Here is an 11540-nt window from a genome sequence, read left to right as displayed (position 1 = left end):
GCCAGGTTTTGTCTGGTGTTTATCTTCCTGCAGCATATGAGGTTTTTGTTGATTAATTATCTGTAAACATTTATATGGAAACTACAGGTGAAGGTGTTGACTCCACAGCCAAAGAATTTTCACAAGCCAAAAATTAAGAATGGTCTTTAACTGGTTTCTAAAGCATGACTGCAATCCGGTGAGAACAATGCATCTCCAAGAAGTTCAATTTTTATGAACTGAGGGAGCTGTGTTTCCATCTTTCCTTGTGACAGTGCTTTTTATTATTCTTTTTGTTACATAATTTAAAGAGTTTCTAATTATTATCTTAAAACAATTTTTAATTCTCAAGGTTTCCTTGAAGGAATTGAAACCACTAAATCTGGAAATAGATAGTTTTATAATGATAATAGATAGTTTTCAGCCAGTTCGCTTACCATTTATGATTACAGCTGACACTTCACAATGTGAAGTTTGTGATATTTTTTATCACAAAAAATACTCGTCCAAGGTTTATAACATAATAACAACAAACTCTTGGTGTTTAGGAAGTTTATTTCATGGCAATTTTGAACATTATGTCATTAAATTGACTACAATGTACAAGTACATGCAATATTCAATAAATGCTGAGTGAGAGCTTTATTTCATAAAAGATGTTCGCTGGTAAAAAAAAAAAAAAAACTGTTGGGGGTGTAGCTAACACAGCAGTTGCCCTTGTAAATTGTATGCATTAATTATCCCACTTGTGAAATTGAGCTGCTCTTCATCATTCAGACCTCAAATATATATATAGCTTAAGAAAACAAAATCATACATCTGAATAAAAGGCGGTACAAAAATAATTCCTCTAAAAACATGTTTGTGGGCTGTGCCACAGCGGAAGCCCTCCCACTGAAGAAAGGAAAAAGCAGACCTGCAGGGGACACTGTTCCTCAAACTTCTTCATTTCGCTTTGGAGTTCGGTGGTCGGGCTCGTCTACACATTGACAATGAGGGTGTCGGCTTATAATTACTACCACCACGCACATATTGCTCTAAAGCTGTGAGTCTTTGAAGCTGGAACAGGTGAGCAAATGTCACTTTTCAACAGTCAGTACTGGTGGCCTTACTTGGCCTGTGGGCGACCCAGCTTGATGTCATAGGACACCATGTGGAAGTTGTCCCAGGCAAACAGCTTCCTCTGAGCCAGGTTGTAGTCGATCATGCTGTTGTAGCGGTGCTTGTTCCTGAAGGGGATGTTCACGGCCTTCCCCTGGCTGGTTTCTGTATCGTACATGTAGTTGATGATGGTGTCGGGCGCCGTGTAGCTGGCCACGGTGTACAGCTTGCCGCAGATGATGAAGGAGTTGGCCACGGAGTTCTTCCTGATGTTGGTCTCCCAGCTCCTCTTCACTTCCAGGCTGTGGGGGTCCAGCTGCGAGATCACGATGGCTCCTTTGGCTTTGCTGGTGGAGTAAACGGCCCATAGCCCCTGCTCGTCCACGGCCAGGTCGATGTCCGTGTAGCCTCCCCAGGAGTAGGGGTACTGGCCGTGGAAGCCGGCGTGGGGGAGGTCACGACGGGCCGCGACGCTCTCGGAGGCCAGGTCGTAGCGGATGAGGGTGCGGCTACGACGTCTCTGATAATACAGAGAGCCTCGGTACACAGTGGCACCAGTGCTCTCCACCTGCTCCGGCAGCAGCAGGACCTGTCACAGGAAAACATAAGACAATGACTGAGAATGACTTCAGATTTTTGGCTCATCCCTGTGAACAAACAACATCTGTGTGACACCTACCTTGGATGGAAAGCCTTTAGAGAGTTGTTCCATGTCCTCATACCCAAAGATTTTCCTGACGTCAGAGCCAATGGTGTCAATGCGCCAGACCATGTTGGATCCGTATGGGGAGACACCCTCAGGATCCTGCATCCAAACGCCATATTTACCTTCTATGTTGTCAGCCTTCCTGTGAGTGACCGGCTCGCTAACTGAAATCAGCTCCCCACAACCTGTGAGCAGGAAGGAGAAGAGACATGAGAAAAGAAAGGATTGAAAAGATTTGTACGACTATCCCTATCTGATACTGGGAATCGAGATCTTTCAAAGTCGTCAATGTGAAAAGATGGGCAAGAACTACAGTATGAATCCTGTGCCCTACAAGAAGGCATTTGCTGACTTTCTGGGGGTTTTCCCAATTTTCTGCCAGCAGATCTTGTGTTTAACTCTGTTTTCCATTTGAATAATGTTTCCTGTAGCTCTGCCCTGTTTGGTCAAGATTAGGGTTTGAGTTATGGTCAGGTGTTACTGGGATGACTGGTTGGGTTTAGGTTGGGAAAACATGAAAAAGGCTGCAACGCAACAATTTCCTTTACATGGTCCGGTGGTTTTCCGACAGCGTCAGCGCGATCCACCAAGTCGCACAGTCAGCAGTAGATCAACATGTACAGACTGCGGGTGAGGGACGATGAAGGTAATCTGAGCGCTGATCAGGGGTGGGATGAGGTCATCATTTCTCATCATGGAAGCAGACAGCGGGTCTAGAGATGCTGCCTGACATCTCTGTTAGCCGCAAGTGTGTCTCAGTCACCACCATCGGAGCAGCAAGTGGGCTACAACTCATCCGGGGCAAGGACTCTGCTGCTTGTCTTACCAGGAAAACGATAAGGCAGGCTGTATATTTACCACTGCCTAAAATACACCCCTGCTCTCGGGTCCAGGACGTAGCACCGGATTAAGGTCTAAATAGGAATATGTCTTATAAATACACCTATTGCCATGTAGCTTCCCTGTGACGTGGCCTCATTGGCGATTATATGACTTCACGTGGCGGCTGCACGTGTTAATTTTCATGATCTCCCAAACAATCGAACCTGCTGAAAGGCATTCAGCAGAGCTATGACGCAGTTTTGGGAAATCCCATCAGAGGAAGGTGTAAGAGTGTCTTTGACGCCCTCGTTAGGGGTACTTTCCCTTTACATTTACGAGACAAACATGAAATTCAGGAGGGCCCTCATACCTATGGATTGCCATGACTCTGGTATTCTCGGCCCAAATGCTGTAGTATTAATAGCAGTATTTGCTTTGAGGTTGTCAACGGGGGGGTGAGTGTCATGTTTGCCAGGTCAGAGGGGGAGGAGGAGGAAGGAGGGTATTAACTGCCAGGAGAGGATTTCAAAGGACTACACTGAACTATACTTTAACTACAAAGCATGAGTTCTTTACATTTTTCTCTGACTGTTGTTTTTCTTAGTGTTCCTGACAGCCTTTGTGCTGCAGCCATGGTGCCTCCTCTTTGAAGCATTTAGTACACAAAGATTTGATCTAAAAAGGCTTTTTTTTGTAAACAAGCTAAAATTCTGTTTACACGATGGTTTCATATTTGTTGCTCGTAACCATAAAGGCCTGACAAATGTGAATGTATTTCTTTACTCATGTAAACATCAGCAAAGCAGATTTTTTTTTTCAGATTTGACAACCAAGTCAGCTAGCTCGCAGTCTTTGTCTCCTCTGCCTTTGTGGGTGCGTTACTATGCGTCTTTGTGCCTGAAACTGGTCGCAGGAATGTGAATCACAGCATGCTTGTGCATCGTCGCAAGCATGCATGATACAAACAATACAGGGACTCAACTTTGCTCCACAGCGTTGCTAGTGGTCAAGAACTCAACAGGAAACCTTTAACTTGTGCAAGCAAAATAAGAACGTCTGTCGCGTCAGTGTTTTTTTTGTTGCTCCTGAGGTGTTTTCTTGCACAATTCAAAAATAGCTTGGGGATTTGCATGATGTTAGATGATGGCTGTTAAAGTACAGATTGATTATAAGTCTGCTGTAAGATTGTCTCATCTTACAGAAATGAATGTAAACTAGGGCTGTCTGACGTGTTAGAAAACCACTCGTATGGTCCTGTTGGGGAGAAATAAAGAAGAATACAGACCTGTGTTGTCCTCTGAGCCGCCAGGGGCGGGCACCTCCGTCACCTCAGCCTTCAGCTCCTGGAAGCCTGGAGATCCATACTGCCACGCTGAGTCTGTCAGGGAGAGATGGATTTAGATGAAGAAGAAACAGCAAGCTGAAGGCGTCTCTGCACAAAATGTACCCCACCTCTCAAACTGCTGCTGTCTCCCTGCCTGTTGGGCCTGGTCATCAGGTGAGACATCGGACTGGAACCTATACGCACACACATATGCAGAGTTTAGTGATTTCTGTTGCATATTTCACATGTATTGTACAGTAGTTAAGAGGACGTTCGTGTACCCCAACGTGGATACGGCCCTACTGACAGCAGGGAATGCGACAGCAAGAAACAAACACCCCTGAATGGATTCCCAGCTGCTGTGGAGTCAGACAGTCGGTAGATTGGCCGACCATAACACACATACTTGACACACTGGACGCCCCATCCCACCCCAGCACTGCCAACGTTACGTCCTTAAAACTTCAAACCAGTCGTTTCTGCCCTGTATCACTGTCAGGTATCAGCCTCCTTCTTTTCTCTTTTCTTTTGAGACCCCCAATCCTGTCCTCCTCTCAGGGCTCCTACACGAAACCATTAGTGTGAAAACTAAACAGCCTCAGCGTCATTGTCAAACAATGGCTGTAAACTGCATACTCCTCAGCGGCTTCAAGATACAAAGAAGCTGATGTTTACTGAAGTGCTTTTCAAATATGGTTTCATGAAAACGGATGAAAGGATGGAAGGGTGTGTTTGTGTGTGTCTGTGCGAGCACGTGCCGGCTGGGCTCTTGCACGTGCAGCGTCCAGCGATTTTCAGGCGCATAATGAGCCCTAATGGTGCGGAGAGCATTAAACGCTAGCATCTGGAAGCTGATGTTGATTCTCGACATTGATGAAGAGGAGCGGGAGGCTTTTAACGGGGCAGATGATGAACACCAGCGACTCTGGAAAGTTGCTGTGTTATAAACAGAAAAGCATTTGAGAGCGCTGAAGGTAAGAGTTGAGCCTGTTTAAAAGCTTGTAAAACTGAAAGGTCAGCCGTCTTTTGAGGGTTAAGGGGGTTTGCTATGAGGCTGTTCCCACGGGACACAGCCATTCATCATCATCACAGGTAAACGGCCACATTCTCCTACTGTCTTTTCCCTTGTGTGTGTGTGTTTGTGTGTGTGTGTACACGTGCGCCATATGTTCCCTCACATCCTGCCTCTTTGTTTGGGATGTCACTGAGCAGAATACCATAAACCTCGCGGACCACACGGGTGCTAATTTCCCAGAGGAGGCTCAGTCTGAGGAGGCAGCGCCTTCATCAAGCCCAGCTTACAGAGCTCAGCCGAGCTGTTGGATCTTTTTAATCCTCCACAAAGTTCAACCCAGCATTCCCACAGTACCGTTATCCTAAAACATTTTGCATCTGGGCATTTACATTTCCTTCATAAGTCAGGATACAGTGTGTAATCAGACAGAATAAAGACATTTAGGTTTTATGAGTCCATTTCCTGCTGGCCTCAGTCTCAGAAAATTGAAAGAAAACAGGTGAAAATCATGGTGAAATTGATGGTGTTTTGGTAATTGGCTTGGCTCCATCTTCACATGCTCCTCCTGAAAATAAACTTTACACACAGTAACGTTTTTCTATTTAAGTGTGCGTAAATGGGGCCTCTTAAGCTGCTATAGTCTGCTGTTGCGCTCCTCAAGCTTAGCAAATTTTCACCTTTAAATGTGATTTCAATTGTTCTGTGTACTGCTGCATGTCGTCAGTCCACACCCCTTGATTTTGTATTCGGTCTGCTTTGAGCGCAATCCATATCTCCATTTGTAAAGAACGTTGCCACTTTTAGCGCGCAGGCTCGCTGGCTTGTGTCGTCACTACTGTCTGTATTTTATGAGAGGGTCTACTTTCACAGTCCTAAAATAACATTACAGAATATCAGCTCATATATTTTGAGAGGCAAGTGTGACTGAAGCTCATAACCACTGCTTGAGTTGTAAATGCTAAAATTTTCCTGTCAAAGTGACGAACTTCCTGAAATGCTTTGACAGTCATCTCCTCTCTCCTCGGGCTCTGCCTGTCTTCCTCTAACTAACAACATCTGTGTGACAGAGAATATACTGTCCTAATGCAGAGTGAGTAGGGATGTAATTTGCTCTGAAAGCAAAGAGAATAAACAGAGAGATGGCTTAACGGAGAAAGAAATGGGGATGGTGGGTGAAAAGATGAGCGAGGAGGCTAATTAGACAGATGTTTGGCCACTGCAAACACGCAGAATACCAGAGCTTAACCTTACTGGCTCCAAGATAACTCCAAAGCTCTGTGCACCCCTCTAACCCCTGGAAGTATAATGTTCTTGGCCCAAAGACCTCTGTGGCCCCCTCCATCCTCACCAGCCCTGACCCACCAGGCGTCATCAAAAGCCCTAAGATGAGACCTTGGCACGGAACCGCCACTTCCACCGTGCATCACATTTCAGCCCCCCCTTCCCCTCCCCAGCCAGGCTATTCGCACCCTGCTCGTCATGCAGAGGGAAACACCAGTCATAAAGACAGCAGGGTCTGCTCATAAATACTGAGCTGACCCTCTCTGGGCTGCCACCATCACCCCTAAATGCAGGCAGGAAGCAGGGAGCTGAAACCTGAGCCGAGCGTCTCGGCAGACTAATGCAGCAACCAAAACATTAAACACACACGCACATGCATCACAAGAGGATGCACACACACATTCTCTTTATTATTAGCATTTTTAAGGGGATTTGTGCAGGCAGATAAGGTGTCAGGAGGAAGTGAGTGGACAGAAACATGCATACACAAATACGCACACACAGGATTCCTGTGCCTGTGCGATGCACTCTATATGTGCATGGTATTCCATGCATAGATGGCATTTATGTGTCACCACTTCTCTGCTCCAGTTAACCCATTATCCCTCAGCCAGAGTTACCAATTACATTTTTCAACAGAAAGGCAACCTGTCTGCAGGCAATTAGGGGATCTAGTTGTGTCTCAAATGCAGGATGGATATAATTTGAATACAAAATGCAAAATGCGCAACTGTCTAAAAGCTGAAATTCAGTACGATAGTAAATTTTATAAATGTCATCATGCTTTGCACACTTTTCAAAAAGCTCTTAAGTGTGTGGTGCTTTGAGTGTATCTCTTACCCCCAACAGGTCTTATCAGGCCACTGCCCTGCAGAGAGGGGCTTGGCGGCACCATGGGGGTCTGCGGAGGACAGGGTCTGTTCCTCAGCCTCTCCGTCTCCCTCCTCATCTCCTCCATCCTGCGCTGAAGCTCCCCCACCTCCCGTTCCAGACGCTCCTTCTCCCCCTGCAGCAGGTTCTTCTCCCCCACTGCCCGGTTCAACGCCTCCTGAAGCTCAGGCTGAGGTCTGGCTCCGGCTCTCTCTGGACTCCTGGGGCTCCCGGTGCCCCCTGAGGTCAGCTGGGACACGAGCACCTCCAGCATGCTGAGTCTGGCCTTCAGGCCCTCCACCTCGGGGCCTCCAGTCTGCGGGCAGCTGGTCTCGACGGGGCTGGGTACGGTGAAGGTGTACTGGCATCGTCCACTGCGGTCGTTTCCCCTCCACAGAGCAGCTCGGTCCTGTGCGTCACCTCGCAGCAGGAGGCCACACATACACAGCGAGAGAAGGAGGAACATGCTGGAGACAGTCCTTCCACACAGACGGATGACAAGTTTACTTAATTCTCCCTCTGAAGATTTACTTTCTTCTGTTCAGTCTTTTTACTCTTCAGCTCTCAACTGGAATTCTCCTTTATCTCCCAATTTCCTTTCTTGTTGCGTCTCTCTTTTCTCAGGTGTCCCTTCTTTTCTCTCGCTCTGCTCTCCTCTGTCTCTCCCCGGCGGACAGGTTCGTAACACTGAGCTCTCCCCAACAGCTCACAGATATTTATACAATCTGGAGGGGAAGGAAGGAGGGAAAGAGTGGAGAGGTGAGAAGGAGGGAGGGGAGGCAGGGCAGATGATGGTGAAGGGGGGGTGGAGGGTCAGAGGCAAAGAGGGAGGGAGGAGGAAAAGAGAAAGTTATGGGATGCTGGTTGTTTTGGGGACTGAAATGATGCATTTTCACACTAGTTTGAGCATCCCTCTGCAAAAGCTATTTTGGCTTAAGGCTCCAGCGTGACGCCTCTGTCTGTTGAATATATGTAATTCGGCCCCTCCAGTATCATATCTTTAAGTCTTATCAGTCAAAACGTCCCCTGATATGTGATGCAGCCCCCTGTGTCTAAGGGGATTTGGCCCCAGCATGGCGGAGAAAGCTGGGCCTCATTGGATACAATTACCTGCCGAGGAGCCGGTATCCCCTTTCATATTGGTAGGGGGCCAGAACATGACACAAGCAGCCGATAATGGCTGTCATTGGGAAAGGTCGAGGGTACAAGTCAATTGATGACCAGATACCTGACGCTGCCCCCGACCCCGACATAAACCGTGTCCCCTCAGCTGAGCCTGGCTCTGTTGTGGTAGTATGTGTGTTTGTATTTCTGTTGCAGGCTCCACTCACTGCGCCTCTTTTCACATTTCTATTTAATACAACATGAATGAGCTGCCGGGAGCCATTCCTCCCCAAACCCACTTCCTGTCACTTGCTGCCCAGCTGGATTTGTTGCGGTCTGCCTCTTGTCCCCCCTCTCTCGTCCCTTGGCTTTAACATAGCACGAGGGACACGCTGATCTGCCTGCGAGGCCCACTTCTGCAGTCATGCGATACGAAGGATGATCCGTTGTTTATTTTCAGAGAGGCTGGATGAAAGATTTGAAAGTGAGACACTTGCTCAGAGATGCACGCCATGCAGCAGGTGTGCGCGCACACACACACACATACACACCTTCCAAACGCAACAATCCCAGCTTTTACAGGTCTCAGCTTTCCCTCATATCCTGCCTCTTTGTTTGGGCTCCTGAGATCTGTTCTCGTTCCTCTCCTGTAGATCATCTCCTTACTTGTTCAGACTTCTTGTGCATCCATCTCCGCTGACCTGCCAGGTCACCCCGAACCGTAGGACATCACCTGACCCAGATGCTTCACTTCAGGGAGGCCAGAGGGCAGCGGGTGCAGAGGGGAATGGGGCACGAGGGGAAGCGTTCACACTCTTAAAAACACACACCTCCCCTCGCAGGTTCATGCCAGCCTCACCTGCTTCCGTCAGTGCTTGTTTACAGGCAGCTGGTGCTACCTGAGACACGTCTTGATTGACGGGGTGAGTCGATGATTGGTCAGACAGATGCATGAATAAGGCAAGGCATGTGTTTGATTTTGAAAACACTGAGTCGCGATGTTCACGGTCAGGGTACGTCCTCTTACAGGAAATATTTTAAGAATGAGAAACTGAAGGGAGGGAAGGAGGTGGGACACACGAAATAAAGGACTGAATAAATCATCGCAGGAGGAAAAGCTGGGAGTAAAACCACATGCAACCGAAAACGGAGACAATAAAGGGAAGGACAATGAGGAATGAAGCTCCTGGGAAAGAACGGGGAGTGAGAGGTCAGCTGCAAAGATGGAAATTAAATAAAACATCTGAATAAGGTTTTATTCACTAGAATCCCAATGAGCATCAACTGTGGATGGATTTCTTTTTCTGGAGATTCATTTTCCACTTCCTCTGCGTAGTGACACATGCATGTCTCCCCGTGCAGGGACAGAGTCTCCACTGGACAGGGTGTGTGTGTGGCTGACTAATGCTGGTTGGCACATTGTCCACTCTTCTCTCTTGTGAGTTTATTTCACTTTTATAAGACTCATATAACCGCTGCTATGCCCGGAATCTGAAGTCATCCAGTATCAGCCCCTAACGGAGGACCAAAACATCCTGTGCTGCCAGCGTGGGTGTGTCTCTGCAGGCGGAGAGGATTAAAATGTCCTCTCACGCACAAATATTTTGTATAGTTTTAACACCAAATTCTTTTTTTCTTCCTTTGCCAGTCCAGGCAGCCAGTTTGCAGTTAAAGCAAATGGCTTGTGTCTGCCTGCAGCACGTCTGTGAGACCTGAAAAGAGCTGTAACATTTTACAGCCGCTTGTCCAACCAGGACTTTAGTACCTTTGATTTCACTGCAATTGAGCAGGGACTCAGCGACCGTCCAATGGTACGCAAGCTTTTCATCGCAGCTACATCAACATACAAACAAGCGTGTGAGATGAAATGACCCGTCTCCTCTTCATCTTCAAAGCTGAAATAAAGCCACCACCACCCCCGCCGTGCGCACCAGCGACAGAGTGTGAGCCGAAAGGCCATCTGCCATAGATGAATGAAGTAAAAGACCCCTGGGGGCCAATTTAATTTCTGCTCCCTCAGAAGAGATGGGCAGCGCTGGCCGGGCAAAGAGCAGAGCTGTCAGAGTGTGTTTGTGTCGACCATCCTGAGAGGATGAGAGCAGCGGGTCTGCCAGAACAATAACGCTTCACCGACTCCAGCACATCCAACTTTAGTGCCATCTTGAGACTCCACGCTGCCAGTAAAGTCACGGAGCAATAAAAAAGTCGAGTAATGAGAGAAGATAAAAGACAGCGCAGGACTTCAGTGGCTGAATGGTCAAGAGTGGAGGGATGGCATGACGATTAGTTTTTCCCTCTTCACCTCCACTCATCTGTCTTTCCATCGAGCCATTCAACCTTGGCTGTTTCCCTCCGATTGCTCTCCATCTTTACTCTTCTTTTTTGATTTCATTTTGGCTTAGTTTTCGTTACGCTTCAGGGGGCATTTGCTAGTTTTTAGTTTAGCTTTTATATGTTTAGTTTTACTTTTACAGTACATTTTGTTTATTTTTGTTAAGGCTTCGTATAATGTGTCAGAAGGATGCAGCTACATGTACATGTGCAATACATTAACAAAATGAATGAATACTAAATGCTTCTAATTCAAGTGTTTGTATTCATTTACTCATTCAAATATTTGTATAAATACAGTATGGTGCAAATGTTCGAGGCAGGTGTGAAAAAATGCTGTAAACTCATAATAATTGTTTATTTTTATTCATTCAGGTGCACTTGCACAAAGTCAGGGATTTTGTAGGATTATAGTCAGGTGTATGGTCAACCAATCATACCAAACAGGTGCTAATGATCACAAATTTCACACGTAGGTTGAAACACAGTCATTAACTGAAACAGAAACAGCTGCGTAGAAGGTTTAAAACTGGGTGAGGAACAGCCAAACGCTGCTTTCAAGGTGAGGTTGTGGAACAGGTACAGGAACAGCAACAGGACACAGTTACTCTGCACCAGCAAGGTCTCTCTCAGACAAAGATTTCAAAGCAGGCTGGGGTTTCAAGATGTGCTGTTTGAAGAAGCACAAAGAAACGGGCAACATTGAGGATCGTAGCGGCCGGCCAAGGAAACAGTGCAGCAGATGAAAAACACATCAAGCTCATTTCCCTTCAAAATCGGAAGATGTCCAGCAGTGCCATCAGCTCAGAGCTGGCAGACACGAGCCAAAGAGCCAGACCTCCGACATGGAAGCAGGACAAACGACTCGACTATGCACGAAAACAAAGGAACCAGGGTGCAGGAAAATGGCAGCAGGTGCTTCGGGCTGATGAGTCAACATTTGAAAAATTTGGCCGTAGCAGGAACCTGTGCAAGTGTACATCTAGAAGAACTGATGCCGTTCTGAA

The 11540-nt window shown here is 47.0% G+C and overlaps 1 protein-coding gene across 1 annotated transcript; it reads right to left on the bottom strand.

The window, feature by feature from the left end:
- Positions 1–518: 518 nt before the first annotated feature.
- myoc (myocilin) lies at positions 519–7787 on the bottom strand. The gene is made up of 5 exons (XM_070961860.1): positions 7069–7787; positions 4061–4126; positions 3894–3986; positions 1760–1971; positions 519–1669 (listed from the first exon to the last, which is right to left on the bottom strand). Exons 1-5 carry the CDS (start codon positions 7562–7564, stop codon positions 1088–1090), a joined length of 1449 nt encoding a protein of 482 aa, XP_070817961.1. The 5' UTR covers positions 7565–7787; the 3' UTR covers positions 519–1087.
- Between the last annotated feature and the right edge of the window lie 3753 nt (positions 7788–11540).

Source organism: Chaetodon trifascialis, chromosome 4 (genome assembly GCF_039877785.1).
Source record: "Chaetodon trifascialis isolate fChaTrf1 chromosome 4, fChaTrf1.hap1, whole genome shotgun sequence".
NCBI classification, from domain to species: Eukaryota; Metazoa; Chordata; class Actinopteri; order Chaetodontiformes; family Chaetodontidae; genus Chaetodon; species Chaetodon trifascialis.
This window is presented reverse-complemented; position numbering and strand designations above follow the sequence as displayed.